This window comes from Heteronotia binoei, chromosome 2 (genome assembly GCF_032191835.1).
Source record: "Heteronotia binoei isolate CCM8104 ecotype False Entrance Well chromosome 2, APGP_CSIRO_Hbin_v1, whole genome shotgun sequence".
Classification (NCBI taxonomy): Eukaryota; Metazoa; Chordata; class Lepidosauria; order Squamata; family Gekkonidae; genus Heteronotia; species Heteronotia binoei.
This window is the reverse complement of record NC_083224.1, coordinates 30,756,243-30,772,842: the sequence shown is the minus strand read 5'-3', so window position 1 is coordinate 30,772,842 and position 16,600 is coordinate 30,756,243. Positions and strand designations below refer to the sequence as shown.

The 16,600-nt window shown below is 44.8% G+C and overlaps 1 protein-coding gene across 1 annotated transcript in view; it reads right to left on the bottom strand.

Annotated features, from left to right (window-relative positions):
- Nucleotides 1-2,184: 2,184 nt before the first annotated feature.
- Nucleotides 2,185-16,600, bottom strand: part of CTCFL (CCCTC-binding factor like) — a 38,803-nt gene continuing 24,387 nt past the window's right edge. Inside the window, exons 5-8 of the mRNA XM_060233231.1 lie at nucleotides 9,108-9,268; nucleotides 5,503-5,685; nucleotides 4,054-4,171; nucleotides 2,185-2,391 (exon numbers count right to left, since the gene is read on the bottom strand). Of these exons, the coding sequence (XP_060089214.1) occupies nucleotides 2,255-2,391; nucleotides 4,054-4,171; nucleotides 5,503-5,685; nucleotides 9,108-9,268 (599 nt within the window). The 3' untranslated portion in view covers nucleotides 2,185-2,254. The remainder of the gene's footprint in view (nucleotides 2,392-4,053; nucleotides 4,172-5,502; nucleotides 5,686-9,107; nucleotides 9,269-16,600) is intronic.

Sequence of the window (16,600 nt, the reverse complement as noted above, 5' to 3'; positions counted from 1 at the left end):
CTCTATAGCTTGAAGATTGTTCGTAATTCCAGGAGACCTCCAGTTCCTACCTGGAGGCTGGCAACACTAGAATGTCCATACTGTAAGGCAACTTATGCTTTAATTGTACTTCTGATAATCTGATTTGTGAAAGCTAGTCATAATGGGGTTGTTTCTGACTATTCTGTGGTCAGTTAAGCATGAAGAAGAGGATTGGATTTATATGCCACTCTTCACTCGGAGGCTCAGAGTGGTTTACAATCTCCTTTCCATTCCTCACCCTGCAACAGACACCCTGTGAGGCAGTTGGGGTTGAGAGAGCCTTGAGAGAACTGCTCTTGAGAGAAGTGTGACTGACCCAAGGTCACCCAACTTGTTGCATGCGGAAGAGGAGTGGGGAATCAAACTTGGTTCTCCAGGTTAGAGTCCACCGCTCTTAACCACACCAAAATGGCTCTCTGGTAGTTTCCGAAGGCAGTCATGTCAATCTGTAATAGAATAGATAGATCTGAGTCCATTAGGCTCCTTAGAAACCAACAAGATTTTTGGGGAGGAGAGGGAGGAGGGTTTAAGCTTTTGAGAGCCAAAGATCCCTTTGTCAGCTATCCTTTACCTGGTATTGACTCTCGAATGATTATACAGAAGGCTTTTTTTTTAATAGCAGGAACTCCTTTGCCTATTAGGCCACACCCCCTTGATGTAGCCAGTTCTCCTGTACCTTACAGTAGGCCCTGTACGAAGAGCCCTGTAAGCTCTTGGGAGGACTGACTATATTAGGGAGGTGTGGCCTAATAGGCAAAGGAGTTCCTGCTACAAAAAAAGCCCTTATACAACCCACCCCCAAATCTTCTTGGTCTCTAAAAGGCCACTGGACTCTAATCTTGAGGAAACGACTCCTTGGGAAGGCGGATACTCCTCACTGAGATAAGCAGAGGGGCAGAATATGAACCATCAGTGCAGAGATCAGGAGGAAGACAACCTTTTTGCACAGAACCTTTATTAAACAAAGGATTCGCTCTCCCGTTCCATACATAACAAAGAGTAACGTGCTGATAAGGTATCCTGGAGTCAGCTTTGCTATTAAATTCTCTTGTAATATATGCAAATCAACGCCCGCCAGCTTCAACTGCAACAGCGTCTTGCCTTCAAAATCAGGAAACATTCAAATACAGAAACCACCACAAAATGCAGATAGTACGATACCATGTATTTCATGTGATATAAACAGTTCTTATAATTTCTGGAAATTTCTTAATGCTTTTTGAAATAATCATCCATTTTTGTACAAACACTGGAGTCCCAAGCCAGAGGGACTACTCGTGAGGTAATTAAATGCAGGAATTTCCACAGGTTACTGAGGCCGCAGTATAAATAGTACTGATTACCCATGGAACCAAAGTGAATCTCTAGAATTTGTTCTCGCTGCTCCTTGTGTGAAAGTCAGATGGGCTCACTCATATTTTAAGCAATGGTCTTTCCCCAAGGGGGAAGGAAATGGAGTTGTATGATCCTCAAAGACTTAGTGGAAACATGTTGTGGTGACACTTTCATGTTAAAACTTAACGCATGAACTTATTCAACAGGAACTTTTTGCCAGCAAATACATAATATGAATTCTAGGCGTGTGTGTATTCAAAGGTCATGAACAAAATCAGTGAACTTTAAACTACGGACCCTGCTTTGTGGGCAAGGTGCAACTTCCATTGTGTTGAAGCATCCACGTTTGGGCATAACAACAAATTGTGGTCCAAGTTTGCTCATGTATAGCGGCAGTCTCCTGTGATGTACAGACCTGTTTCCTTCTTGTCCGGCTAACTTCTTTGGGCAAAACAGGTCTTGCAGGTTTTTGAAACGCCACCAAAACCTGCATTACCTGTTTGATTGGAAGCAATTGTGAGACAAATGCATACTTCACAGGTCTCTGAAAAAGATAACTGTTTCCAATTTGGGCAATGGTCATACATTCCAATTATGTTTTAACCTCAGTTTTTTTTTAAAGTAAAGTTTCAAATCTGAATATAATGGAAGCAATTCAGAATCCAGTCATTTATATGGAATTGCATGTGGCAAGAGAACCAGATGATTTCTAAGTGTGACTCTCCTTTGAAAAGGCAATGGTTAACTTTCATGGCCCTATTAGGAACATGCAAAATGTGTATACCTTTAGCAAATGTCAACATACTCATTTCACAGAAATGTATCAGAAACACAAACCAGGTTGAACAGCTTCCTGGATCTAAGCCCCAGCAAGCAAAAGAAAGAACTGCCTTCTGCATTACTTATCCATCACATTGAAGATCATCTCACAAGTAAGCCCTGCTTTCTCATCCTCCAGCAGAACCTCTTCTTTCTCACAGGTTGCAACAGGAATGCTATACATGGTGTAGTGTTGAGAGTTCACACAAGTAGCCGCTTCAAGAAGAAAGAGACATTGGAGGTGGGGAAGCGAACACTATTTATTCCCAAGAATAAATTGGCATGAACTCAACAGCAAGCCATCAGGGTGAATCATTAGACCAGGGGTGTCAAATGTGAGGCCCAGGGGCCAGTTCAGGCCCTCAGAGGGTTCCTTTCGGGCGGCCTATGAGCAAGTCTGCTTTCTGCTCCCTCTCTCTTGCTTCCTTCTGCGTCACAGCTTGCTTTGCCAGACTTGCCCAATTGCACAGGAGCTACAGAGGAAAGCCTCTATTTTTTCCATTGGCTGAGGCTCCACCCTGGGGAAGGAAGGGGAGCTTGTTTTGCCAGGTTCTCTCAATTGCACAGCAGAGCTACTGAGCCAAGCTTCTTTTCTTTCTATTGGCTGAGGCTCCGCCCACTCCTCATCCCCTGCAGAGGGAGGGAAAGAGCCAGAGCTTCCTTTGCCTAGTTCCCTTGATCACACGGGAGAGATACAGAATCTTTAATTGTGTCTGCCTGTGTCCTTTATAAAGTTTGTATCTCTGCTACCTGGCATTACATTTTGGCTCCAATCACACACACTAAATAGTGCACTTTCCAACTGGATTTTACTGTGTGAACTGGCAAAATCCAGTTGGAAAGTGCATTGAAAGTGGATTGGAAGTCCATTATTTAGTGTGTATGATCATAACATGGCTCGGCCCGGCAAGGTCTCATTTATGTCAGATCTGGCCCCCATAATAAGTGAGTTTGACACCCCTGCATTAGACTGTCAGGTTGCCAGCCTCCAGGTGGTGGATGGAGATCTTCCTGGAATTATAACTGATTTCCAGGCTACAGAGAACGGTCCCCCTAGAGAAAGTGGCTGCTATGCAAGGTGGGTTCAGTGGCATTATGCCCCACTGAAGTCCCTCCTGTCCCCAAACCCCACCATCCCCAGGCTCCACCCCCCAAATCTCCAGGAAATCCCCAACCCAGAGCTGGCAACTCTATGTCAGATGATACCCAGGTTCAAATCCCTATTCTGTCATCTGGTATATCGGGTATCCTTGGGACATAAGAACTCAAGAGAAGTCATGTTGGATTTAGCAAATGGCCCATCCAGCCCAACACACTGTGTCACACAGTGGCCAAAAGGCAGGTGCTATCAGGAGGACCACCAGTGGGGCCAGGACTCCAGAAGCCCTCCCACTGTGCCCCCCCCCCCCCAAGCTCATCCTCTCTCAGCTTAACCTATCTCACAGGACAGAATGCAGGATAAATGTAGTGTACTGGGAGCTTCAAATGAAGACCCTTTGTTTGAAAGGCTCCTTGCAGCTGCTGAGTTCAGTTTGGTCGCCCTTGCTGAGCCAGCCAATTAGGTAATATCCATTTGAATGAAGCTCATGCAAATGAAGGTTCAGGGCGCCTGTTTTTCTATTGGGCTGTTTATTGCTGGAGGTGTGTTCTGGATGAAGTTTCTGTGTATATAGTTACAGCTAGCTGTGTTTTCAGTTGGGTTTTTGCTAATAAAAGAGCTATACTGGAATTACTATCGCATCTGACCCACTACTTTTCAATAAAAATACTAGGGCTCAGTTCTGACCTGGGTACATCCAATTTGGTAGGGAGGCCATAGCTATGCATGCAAACAGCCCTTTCCATCTTCAGTCCTATCCAGATCAACTCTGTTATTACCTTGTTGTTCAGCATCATGGGCAGATCTCTTGCTGTCTTTCCTTGGACACTTGCTTCTTTTGCTGGGTCCAACTGCTCTTGCTTCCCCACAGTTTTCAGTGTGCTTACGCATGTTATTCTATCCAGCATAAAGGATCAAAAGCAAGTTATTTGGCAAAGCTGTCTAACTGTTAAAAGATGCAGTCTTTTTATTGTTAATAGAATACTGCTATTAAGAAAGTCCTTGCTTATTCTTTTAGAGAGAAATCACCTCAAAATACTGTAATAATGATTTTTTGCTATCTGAGCTCACATTAAAATATATATTTTTTACTAAAACAGTTGATTTTACTTGTGGTATGTTAACTTCTCATAATATTTGAAAATCAATGATGAATTTATATTTTCCCTTTCCCTTTTCCCCCTTCTGTACTGCATCTTTTTTCTGAAAAAAAAAATCAAAAAAGGAAGTTATTTGGCTAACAACTATTTATTTAGAACAAAGTTTGAGTCCAGTGGCACCTTTAAGACCAACACATTTAATTCTGGGTATAATAATAATACCGCAGATTTATACCCTGCCCTTCTCTCTGAATCAAGAGTCTCAGAGCGGCTTACAATCTCCTTCCCCCACAACAGACACCCTGTGAGGTGGGTGGGGCTGAGAGGACACTCACAGCAGCTGCCCTTTCAAGGACAACTCTTGTGAGAGCCATGGCTGACCCAAGGCCATGCTAGCAGGTGCAAGTGGAGGAGTAGGGAATCAAACCCGGTTCTCCCAGGTAAGAGTCCGCGCACTTAACCACTACACTAAACTGGCATGCACACTTCTTCAGACCAATAGGGCTACCCACTTGAATCTGTTTATTTAGTTTATTTACACTCTGCCTTTCTCCCCAATGGTCCCATCATTTTCCTCATTCCTATTTTATCCTTTTTTTAGGTGCTGCTGAAGTCTCCATGGGCACCACAGCACCTGCCAAGTGTTTCCAAAAATCTCCTATAGAAAGTGTTTCCAGGAAGCCTTTCACATTATCTAGCATCTTAATTAAAAAAAAACAAACACACTGCAGTTCTTGGGAATTCAACTCAGGACCTTCTGAATGCAAAGCAGAAGGCCTTCCACTGAGCCGTGGCCCCTCGCTGCTGATCTTTCTCCCTCAGTATTGTCTTCTCTGACTGGCAGCAGCTTCCCAAGATCTCAGTATGGTCTTTTCAAAGCCTCCTTAGCAGAGATCATTTAAACCAGTCATACCGAGGGCTGAAACACGGACCTTCTGCATGCCACGCATAGGCTTTACTGCTGACCTACCGTCTCTCTCCAGCAGCTGTCTTCACTGGGTGTTAAATTCTACAGCAGAGTTTGTTTTTTTACTGCTGCATGTAATGGGATGGATAGATACAGGCAGTCCTGGATGTTTAGCGGACTACGGCACGTCCAATCAGGATGCTTAAAGAAGCCGCACTTACCCAGCGTGAATAGCCCTTGCCGCATTTGGGGCAGTTGTAGACTTTTGGCTGAAAAGTAGAGTCGTGGTGTTTCTTGAAGTGAACGGTGAGCAGTTGCTTCTGCCGAAAGCATTTGCTGCAAGCCGGGCAAACGAAGGGTTTCTCCCCGGTGTGCGTCCGCTTGTGCATAACCAGGTGGCGCTCCTAAAACGTACAGAAGGTGCTAGAAACTCTCGTGTGAAGCTAAGGAGAATGGCAGCCTTTGCCCATCCTGAAGATTTCCTTCTAATATAGAACTCTTTTTCTAGCTTACACCAAACAAGGTTGCCAACTCCAGGATGGGAGTTTGTGGAGATTTGCGGGTGGAGTCTGGGGAGGACCTCAGCAAGGATGTGATCACCATGGAGCCAACCCTCCCAAGCAGCTATTTTTCCCAGGGGAACTGATCTCTGCTGCATGGAGAGCAGTTGTAATTCCGGGAGATTTCCAGGCCTCACACATAACAGTGAAGCTAATTAGCACTCAACTTTGGTTCTGGATTTACATACAGAGCCTTAACTTGTAAACCAAAATAAAGGTGTCTACTAATGCTCCCTCGAAGCTGGGGAGTCTTTTGAGCAAAAATTCTACCTCGTGAGCTACTGGCATTATAGTTGTGAGCTACTGCATCAATTAATATGCTCTGGGGTATTTTTCCTGAGCATAGACAAAAATGTGAGAGAAGGGGCCTAAAAAACTGTGAGCTAGCTCACATTAACTCAGTTTAGATGGAACACTGGTGTCTACCACACCAAAATTTTCTGTAACGAGAGGGAGGGAGGGAAATGGAAGACTAAAGAACAAACATATTTCTGATTAATTTAAAATATCTCAAGAGATTACTTTAAATTGCTATGGCACATTGCTTTTTTAAAGTGGAAATGAATAAAAGAAAATAGTCAAAAGAAAAGTATTTAGAAGATGATGATGCTGGATTTATGTCCCCCCCCCTCCACTCCGAATCTCAGAGTGACTCACAATCTCCTATATTTTCTCCCCCCACAACAGACACCCTGTGAGGTAGGTGGGGCTGAGAGAGCTCTCCCAGAAGCTGCCCTTTCAAGGACAACTCTGCAAGAGCTATGGCTGACTCAAGGCCATTCTAGCAGCTGTAAGTGGAGGGGTGGGGAATCAAACCTGGATCTCTCAGATAAGAGTCCGTGCACTTAACCACTATACCAAATTGGCTCTTATTTATTCATATCATCTGTAGTCCACCTATCTTCCAGAGACTCAAGGATGATTACAAAAATCAGATAGATTAAGGTGAGGTAGCCGTGTTGGTCTGAAGCAACAGAACAAACTTTGAGTCTAGCGGCACCTTTAAGACCAAAGTTTAATTCTTGGTATAAGCTTTTGGGTGCATGCAGATACACTGAAACAGTCTTCCTCAGCAAGGAAGTCTCATGAGGTAGCTCATGAAGTAGAATTTTTACTCAAAAGACTCCCCAGCTTAGAGGGAGCATTAGTAGACACCTTCAGGCCTTACGTACAGGCCATAGGCTGATCAGAAAGTCTCTAGACAGTGGTCAGACTTGGGAAGAAGTGTTTGTGCACTGCTATTCTGATTTATTGAAGGCTTTGGTTCCATTTATTTCTCAGTCCTGATGAAGACTGTGGAAACCTTTGTTACTCTAGCATAGTGCTTGGAACCTTCTTGAAATGTTTGAATATCAGCAATAAGGAATTTTTATACTTTTGTTTGCAGGCTCGAAAGGGTCATGGAATATTTGAAACAGCACTTTGTGAAAGTTTTCAACAGACGCTTTATTGAAAGAGTGTATTTATTCAGCTTGTGGTTATATACTGTGTGTTGTCTATATAAATGCTTGTACATCTTGCGGAATTATTGTAATAAGCTTTAGAAGTTGTTATATGTTTGTTTGAAGAACTGAACACAGTGTTTGTTTTGCTATATTATTGTTTCCCCTTACAGTTATTGCTTAGCCTCCAAGTGGTGGCTGGAGATCTCTGGGGACTGGAGATTTCCAGGTGACAGAGATCAGCTCACTTGGAGAAAATGGCTGCTTTGGAAGGCAGGCTCTATTGCAGAAGTGGTAATGCAGAACACATACATAATTCCAACAAGAAGGAGGAGGAGGAATAAGAGGTGGTGGTGGTAGATTTATGCCCCGTCCTTCTCTCTGAATCAGAGTCTCAGAGCGTTTACAATCTCCTTTATCTTCTTCCCCTACAACAGACAACTTGTGAGGTGGGTGGGGCTGGGAGAGCTCTCCCAGAAGCTGCCCTTTCAAGGACAACTCTGCAAGAGCTATGGCTGACCCAAGGCCATTCCACCATGTGCAAGTGGAGGAGTGGGGAATCAAACCCAGTTCTCCCAGATAAGAGTCCGCACACTTAACCACTACACCAAACTGGCTCTCAAAGTCCCTCCCCTCTCCAAACCCTACTCTCCTGAGGCTCCACTTCCAAAATCTCCTGGTGTTTCCCCACCTGGAGCTGGCAGGGAGGGGAATGTTTGCTGGTATGGTAGGGTCCAGATGAGAAGTTACTGATTGAAATTAGCCCCCCCGCCCCAAGCTGCCAAGTTTCTTATCCTGACTCGAATGCTGTTTTTGGCCTATTCTAAGTAGAAAAAAGCATTCATGAAAGAATCCTGCTTTAATATGTCAAGCTCATTTCAAAAAATAAATTATCCCCTTTAAAAACACACTTTCATTATTAGAGCACGCTGGATCAAGTTCAAACATCCGCTTTTTAATGGAGTGAGCCTTATGCAGAAATTGGCTATACAGCAAGGCAAACAAATAAACGTTACCGCTGAGAACCAGCCAACAAAATTTAAATATTCAAATCAGACTCTTTTGAAAACCCATACTGAGGGGATGAAGGGTAATCATTTCTACCCAGGCCAAAACCAGGAAAAGGGGGAAAGTGTATCTCCTGCGAAGGAAAAAAAACAGCTTTTGTTTAAAAATTAAATGATTAGATTGAAGCTTATGAAGATATGACTGAAAAGCACAACAGGAGTTCTACCCGTAATCAGAGGAGGAAATCAGGGACCAGCAGGCCTATAAAAACCCACAAAAACACTTGTTTTAGCAGGGTGTTGGACTAGATGGCCCCCTCCAATTCTCTGATTCTATTTCAAATCACGGAAGTTCCTTTCCCAAGATTTTTAAACCCTCTCAAGTTTAAGGGTAAACAGGACCTACTTTCTGCCCAACTGCTGAGGTACCACCTAACTTATGCGGATGATCTGGCTATTTTAAACTCAAGGAAATGTACCAAATGATTTCCTAACACTATAATTTTGCTCATTTTCATTCTTGCACATCAACTATTAGCTCTGACACATGTGCTAAAGAGAAATACATTAGTTACAGAATTCCTCCTCTGATCATAACAGCGGTGAATATCATTGCTCTTAGTTTTGAGTAAGCCACACTCCACACAGCTTACCATAAGTAATTTTCCCGTTCTGCCAACCGTACCAGCAAAACCTCAATGCTCTCTATGTAGCGACTGATGGCAGCAATAGACATCTGCACAGTGATCAAAGCCAGGATATCTGCCCAAACTAATCCCACCAAACCAGCAATCAAACCCCTGACTGCTTTAAATACCTGTTTGCATGCGTAATTACACTGATCGCATTTGAATCTCTTCTCATCTCTGTGTATCTTCCTGTGCTGTCTGAAGGCATAGCGCTCGTGGAAGGCACTGTTGCAGTAACCACACTTCAGTGGGACTTCAACGTAGGAGTGGAGATTTCGTAGGTGGATCCCTGAAACGGGGTTTGATGGGATATTATTTCTCCCTTTCAGCATAACATAAGAGAAGCCATGTTGGATCAGATCATTGGCCCATTCAGTCCAACACTCTTGTGTCACACAGTGGCCAAAAATACCCAAGTGCCATCAGGAGGTCCACCAGTGGGGCCAGGACACCAGAAGCCTTCCCACTCTGCTCCCCCCCACCCACAAGCACCAAGAATACATAGCATCACTTTGTCCCAGACAGAGAGTTCCAACAGACTACTCCAGGCAAATGATATCCAGAAAGACACCCCTGTACTGATTCCCAAGCCATGCACCCCTGGAATGTGATATTGCAATGTAACCCTAGAATATTAATATGGCACAGCAATGCCCATTTGAATTGGAATGGTCTTTCTTGTGCATAAGGGAGAAAAATCCAGTTCCTTCTAGGCCCCAGGCAGGCTGGAATGATGACAAGTCTGGTTCACAGGCTGGACAGACATAGTGGCCAATGCTGAACGGCTAAGAAGCATCCATCTTTCTGCTCCTGGAAACGAAGAATTCCAGGCCCAGAGAGGGACACGTGGTGGGCAGAGCTGTAAAAGTTCCTTCACTTCTTTTGGCAACCTTTTAAGTCTTGTTATCAAACCATAAAAAATAAGGGTTACCAGGACTCCTGGAACACAGATAAATGGCTTGTATATATATGTTGTTATTCTTCAGGGCAAGACAGCAGAAACACAAAGGCTAAAGGTTAAGTGGTCATCTTGTTGTGAATGTGTGGTATACCTGTAAACTGGTCTCACATTTCTGCCAGGGAACAAAGTTTCTATTTTTCTTTAATTATTGCTAAGGCTATCAAAGTCAACCAATCTCCTCAACACTTGATGGATGCCTATCCATGTTTGACACTAAGGGAGAAATCTATAACTTTTCGGGAGCTTCAAAGGAATCAGTTTGGAAAAACAGGGCCATAAAAAGTCATTTGGCCAGTGTAATTAAAATTCCTCTATTGGGGCATGGATCTATGACACAATGATCTCTGATTGGATATTTCACATATGACACTCTGATTTTCCATTGGTGTGACATTCTGCTTCCTCATTGGGTAATTGAATCGCTTGATGTGACATAATTTACCCTAGAAAACAGGCAATCCCACCAGTCAGAATTAGGAGAGAGATAAAAGGAAAGAAAGAGATAGGGCATTCCTCCATCCTCTCCTCCCTCCCTCCATCCCTTCCTACCCTCACCCCTTCTTCTCAAGAGAAATCTCCCTCCAGAGGCCTTGTGTTTCCTCTGACTGAGCCTACTCTGCAAGATCTAGGTATTATATCACCTACCCCAGCCATACTTGTTCAGCTAACCACTGTATTCCTCTTGAAATTGTTTGATTGGGATGTAACTATTTGAAAACCTATACCTATAATAAAATCCATTATTAATCAAAGGATTTTCAGTGGTCTATCTCCGTAAACATTGACAGAGATCCTTGCTCACCTCACCTCTCATAGACTCACCATTTTGAGCTAAGAAATATTAATATTCCCCCCCCCCCCAAAAAAAAGTTAGTTGAGGTGTAACACAAATAGTTTTGGGATGGTAGCCATGCAAGTCTAAAGTAGAAGAGCTAGATTCAAGTCTACGAACACCTTAGAGACCAATTAGATTTTTCAGAGTATGAGCTTTCCAGAGTCAAAGGGAGCTTCACCAGATCCATCAGATATGGCAAAGGGAGCTTTTGTCAGACTCAGAGACAAGGATAAGACAAGTAGAGGTCAAGATCTTTATTCCAACCTTCCTGCCAGTTCCTAGTGCTTATAAACCTTTGCCCTGACCGTTATAATTCAAGCCAAAGCGTGCCAAGCTAAAGCAGGGGTTGGCGTGGGTTTTCTATAAAGCTCTCATCACCCCAGGTGGTGTTATCAGTTCTTGGGTTACATCTCCTCCAGCTTCCGACCTTGGTTGCATAGTAACTAGCCAGTTCCCAGACATGCCACCCTCCCTCCAGATAAGCTGCAACGGGATGCTTCAAAGGCAACATAGCAAAGCACAAGCATAGCATTGGATAAATTGGATACATAGGGCAAGAGAAACAAGATGGAGTGACTCTTGACATTCTGCCTCCCCTAAGGCCCCCTTTCCCCGGGCTTATCAAGATGTTCGTTGTAAAAATCTTTAATCAGGGCTTTGCAGTTCGTATTTTTGGAGCTGACCCATTCAGCTTGACTTAAGGGGAAGTGAGTCCATTTGATAATGTAAAACAGTTCACCACGTTTGATCTTTGCATCAAGAATTTCCTGCACTTCATGATGAATCTGACCATGAACCAGAGTCCGGGGTGGCGGTTCCGTCTGGGGGTGCCATGATGAGGGCCCAGGGTCCTTCTTCAGATAACTGGCATGGAAACAAGGGTGGACATGTTTAAGGTTCTTTGGCAATTCCAATTCAACAGTCACCTTATTTATAATCCGTTTGATCGGGAAAGGCCCAAATACTTCATCCCCAATTTTTTGCAGTTCTGTGCATTGGGTATGTGCTTGGTTGAAATATACACCTTGTCTTCCACTGCTAAGTCCCAAAGTTCAGAGTGATTTTTATCGTATTGAGTCTTGTAGGCTTCTTGTGCCCTCTGCAGTTGTTGGCTAATAACTGCCCAGCCCCCTGCTATCCCTTTCCACCATTCTGTTAAGCTGATGAGGGGGGGCGAGCTCCGGGAATGGCTTGCTTTCATATCCATACACCGCTTGGAAGGGGCTTACTTTGGTGGCGCTATGCACGCTGTTATTATAAGCATACTCTGCAAAGGGCAGTAGAGCTACCCAGTTGTCCTGCTGGAAAGACGTATAACAACGTAGAAATTGCTCAAGCACCATGTTGGTGCGTTCCATCTGTCCATTCGTTTGTGGGTGGTAGACGGAACTGAGCCCATGTTCTATCCCTGCCAATTCACACAGGTGCAACCAGAACTTGGCAACAAATTGTGATCCACGGTTGGAAACCACTTTGGCAGAAAAAGCGTGTAGCCAAAAGATGTGCTGGATAAATAATTGGGCTAACTGCTTAGCCGTGGGGAGTTGTTTGCAAGGCATGAAGTGAGCATGTTTGGAAAAAGTGTCCACAATGACCCAAATCACAGTTTTCCCCGTCGAGGGGGGCAGATCAGTTATAAAGTCCATGGATATACACTTCCAGGGGCGTGAAGCGGGGGAAGGGGTTGTAAATGTCCTGCAGGTGGGGCATCCCGCTGTGTATTCCCCTGGCCACCAACCTGGCACCCTGCTTCAGGTCTTGCAGGGCCGCTATGGCGTTGGTCTCCTGTAATGGGTCCTCAAAGTGACGCCACAGGGCCCTCAGGAGTTCTGTGGCCGAGTTCAGGGCAGGGGATCGCCTTTCGAACAGGGTGACATACCACCGGGCGGCCGTCCCTTGAAGAAAGCTCCAGATGTATACCACTCGCGGCTTCCGTCGGAAAGTTGCGGGCCCAGAAGCTGAGGTGACCCTGCACAGACACCATGAAATAGTCCAGCTCTGCCGGGTCCCCATCGAACCTTACCTCACTGACTTGGGGGCCCCCCCAGCACTGGCACCGGTTCCTCCGGTCTGGGTTGAGGTTGTGGTTGGGGGCCCGGTTTGCCCCCAGCTGGCGGGTCTCCTCCCACTGGGGGCTCTCCCCCTTTGGGGATGAATGATTGTTTGCCCCTCACGGGAACTGGCTGAAGGGTGTGTGTGTGTGGCTGCGAACCACTCTCCTGTCACGGTGGCAGGAGTAACCCGCAGCTCTTCGGGCTTTGGTTCCTCCTCCTCAGTGGTTTTGGTCGTCCCCATAGCTTGGTCCTGTTCACCAGCCATCGCGGGTCTGAGTTTAAGCCAATTCAGGGTAATGGGAGTTCCAACAAAATGTCAGATCCACTGACAAGGATAAGTAGAGTTCAAGATCTTTATTCCAGCATCATGGGCATACACACGCGTTGTTGGAACTGGCCTTCCCGCCAGTTCCTAGTGCTTATAAACCTTTGCCCTGACCTTTATAATTCAAGCCAAAGCGCGCCAAGCTAAAGTGGGGGTTTGCGTGGGTTTTCTATTAAGCTCTTGAAAGCTTAGGCTCTGAAAAATCCTTGTTGGTCTTCATACCCTGAAAAATGTTGTTGCTGTTCTTGGACTTGAATCTAGTCCATACAGAAGACTGTTCATCATTCCCTGGATTTCCCTGAAGAAGTCTCATTTTACAGAATCTGGGATGTAGGTGAAGCGAGACGGAAAGACAAGGAAGGCTTCCGAAAGCAGCATTTGTTTCTGCTTCCCATTTCTATACAGCAACATAAAAACAGGGACAGCCGCAATGAGTAATTGCTCAGAGGCAAAACTTTGGCTTGCCACTGAACATACATGCAGCACCAGTTCTGACATGTTTATCTAGAGCAGAGGCCCCCAACCAAGGTGACCAAGGTGCCACGGGTGCCCACCAACAATGCTCCCTCTAAGCTGTGGAGTCTTGTGAACAAAAATTCTACATTATGAGCTACTCGCATTAAAGTCATGAGTAAGCAATTTGGCTGCTGCATACATTAGTTTGCTCTGGGGCCATCCTTCCTGAGTGAAGACAAAAACATGAGCCAGAGGCTCAAAAGTGGTGAGCTAGCTCACACTAATTCATTTAGAGGGGACACTGCCCATCGAGTGTTTTTAGAAAGTGAGTGAGACCAGGTGGGGCTCTTGCTCAGTAGGGCTTTTGATTTGACAGTGAAGGTTTGATGGAACATGCAGATTACAATAACTTTGTTAAAGTGGCAGCTGTCGTGGCAGTGTTTGTTTTATTCTCTCTCATCTTGACTTTCCCAATGTATCTTCTTAACTACCTCTCTTCTCCTCTGTACTCGGGCTTCCTTTGTCTGTGTGGGGCCACCACCTGCGACAGCCATTTTGTGGTTGCACCCACCACCCTTCTGAAGAATTCAGAAGGTGCTCACAGGCTCAAAAAGTTTGGGGACCCCTGATCTAGAGATTCATTTGTTACATGACACATTACATCTCAAGGTGTAAATTGAAAACATATTCCGATGATCCCAGGCCTGAAGTGTAGCTGCCTAGCCTCAACCAGAGCCCGGGTCTTCTCATATTGCTCTGGCCTGGTGGAACAGCAAGTGAGATTCAGGCCCTGTGGGACCTAATGCAGTTCCACAGGGCCTGTAAAACAGAGCCGTTCCACCAGGTCTGCGGCTGAGGCAGTGGAAGTCCATCTGATTTGGCCTCCCCCGTCCAGTTCTGCTGCCATCTTGCCTTACTTTGCTTTTCCATCCACTCACTTGCCTCGGTGCTCGGCAACAGTGACTGACATACATAGGCCGAGCCTTGCTGAGAGAGGAGGTATTAAACTATGTTACTGTCTGCCACTGGATTGTTTTAACTGAGGATATGTATTGATAGGGTTTTTAATTATTAGTCATACCTATGTCTAATTGCTGTATTTATATTAGCGTTATTGTATCGTTGTAACCTGCCCTGAGCCTTGCTGCGCAGGGGAAGGAGGGCTAGAAGTCAAATATAATAACTAAAACTAAATAAACAGTTGTATTGCAGAGAAAAGGAGAGCCGTGCTCAACAGGTCTACTCAGAATCTTACTTGGGTCCAGGCCTCAGATTCAGTGGGAACTCACAGGAGCACAGCTCCTGAAACTTTCTGAGAGTTCCACCTCCTTGCCCATTGAATAACAATCCCTGGATGAGCTCCACCACCTATTTTTCTACAAAACAACCCCTGTTTGGGTCTACTCTATGTTGGAAGTGGCGGAATCCTTCCGTCTCAGACCAGAGACAGCACCATAGATTTAGATAGATAGAAGGGGTCAGGACAAACAGGGCGTCCTTTCCTTCCTGTTATATGATGCTATTCTTATGAAGTAGAATGCTAATTTTGGGGACAAGACTTCCTTCCTTCCTTCCATCCATCCCTCTCTCTCTCTCTCACACACACACACACACCAAGAAGGAACACACTCTCCATTTTTGTTGCACCCACCACCCTTCTGAAGAATCACGGATGCAGGACATGGATCTTCATCTGCATCCACCCAGCTATTTAGATAGATTTTATCCCAGGGATGCCAAGCTTGCTAACATCAAGAGCTGCATAGAATAAATGTGAGATGTTTGAGAGCTACCAGACATGAACATCAGATGTTTGGGAAGGGAGTAAGCAAAGAAAATAGATGGGGGGTGGGGGGTGGGAGGCAGAAAGAAAGCTAACTTTAAATGCTGCTGGCTGGCATGGCTTGGAGAAGTGATTTAAAGAGACTTTAAATGCCTTCTCCAAGCTGGCTGACAGGGCGATGGGGGCTTTGAGAGCCACACAATATGTGAGAAAGAGTCCTGAGCTGCAGTTTGGCCACGCCTGTTCTATCCCTATCTCTCAACCTATACTATCTTAGAATGGAGTTCCCTAATAAAGTACTCTTAGATTGAAACTGACAAATGGCTCAGTGTAACTTTGCACCTTTGCTAGCCACACACACAGTATCGAACTGCTGCTGCATGTAAGCTTTGCTACACAACAGAGATTCCTGGCAATACCATACCAGTGAATCTAATGCCCTATTCAGTGGGGCTTCCTCCCAGGGAAACGTTCTTATGATGGCAGCATCAACATCAACAAAGCCGGTGGTTTGAAGGTCTTTCACCTTTTAAACAAAAGGAATCTTAAATGCATTGTTTTGTTCTCTATTCATTCCTGGCTACAGCAATAACGCCAAAACAAGTCTCAGATCTTTCCCCCAAAACATGTGTTCTGATCCTCCTGGCCTCGAAAAATAATTACGCTCTCCTTACTTAATAAAATTTAAAAGCAGCAAGGGTTTTGAGAGCTGCATAATCAATTACTGTTTGCTAAACAGATATAAAAGTTCAGATGTTAATGTGTGGCAGTACGTGTGGCAGTAAAAAAAGGGATGGAAAGAAACGCTTCCAAGGACTTTGAAGGGAGCCGTGCTGCGTCTCCTCTAAACCAATCTTCATTGCAATTCCAAGTCATCTTTGAACTCCCTTCGGACCTCTGCTAGGCAGTTCACAAGGAAGCATTAATAAATTACACACACACACACACAAGAAGAAGAAAAAAAAACTTCCAATGACAAATTCATAGTAGAAGTTGAAAATGAATTTTGTATGATGCGCCTCTGAGTACGTCAAGTCCTTTTCAACACATTCTCAGCATCTCACTCTCAGAGGAATCGACAACTTTAGGGGCACGAAATTGTGGAATGCAGATAAATCCACCCTCCCCCCCCATTTCTTAGAAGCCCCCCCTCCTCATTCTTTTATACCAAACTGAAATCTTGTTTATGTCCAGAACTGATAACTCA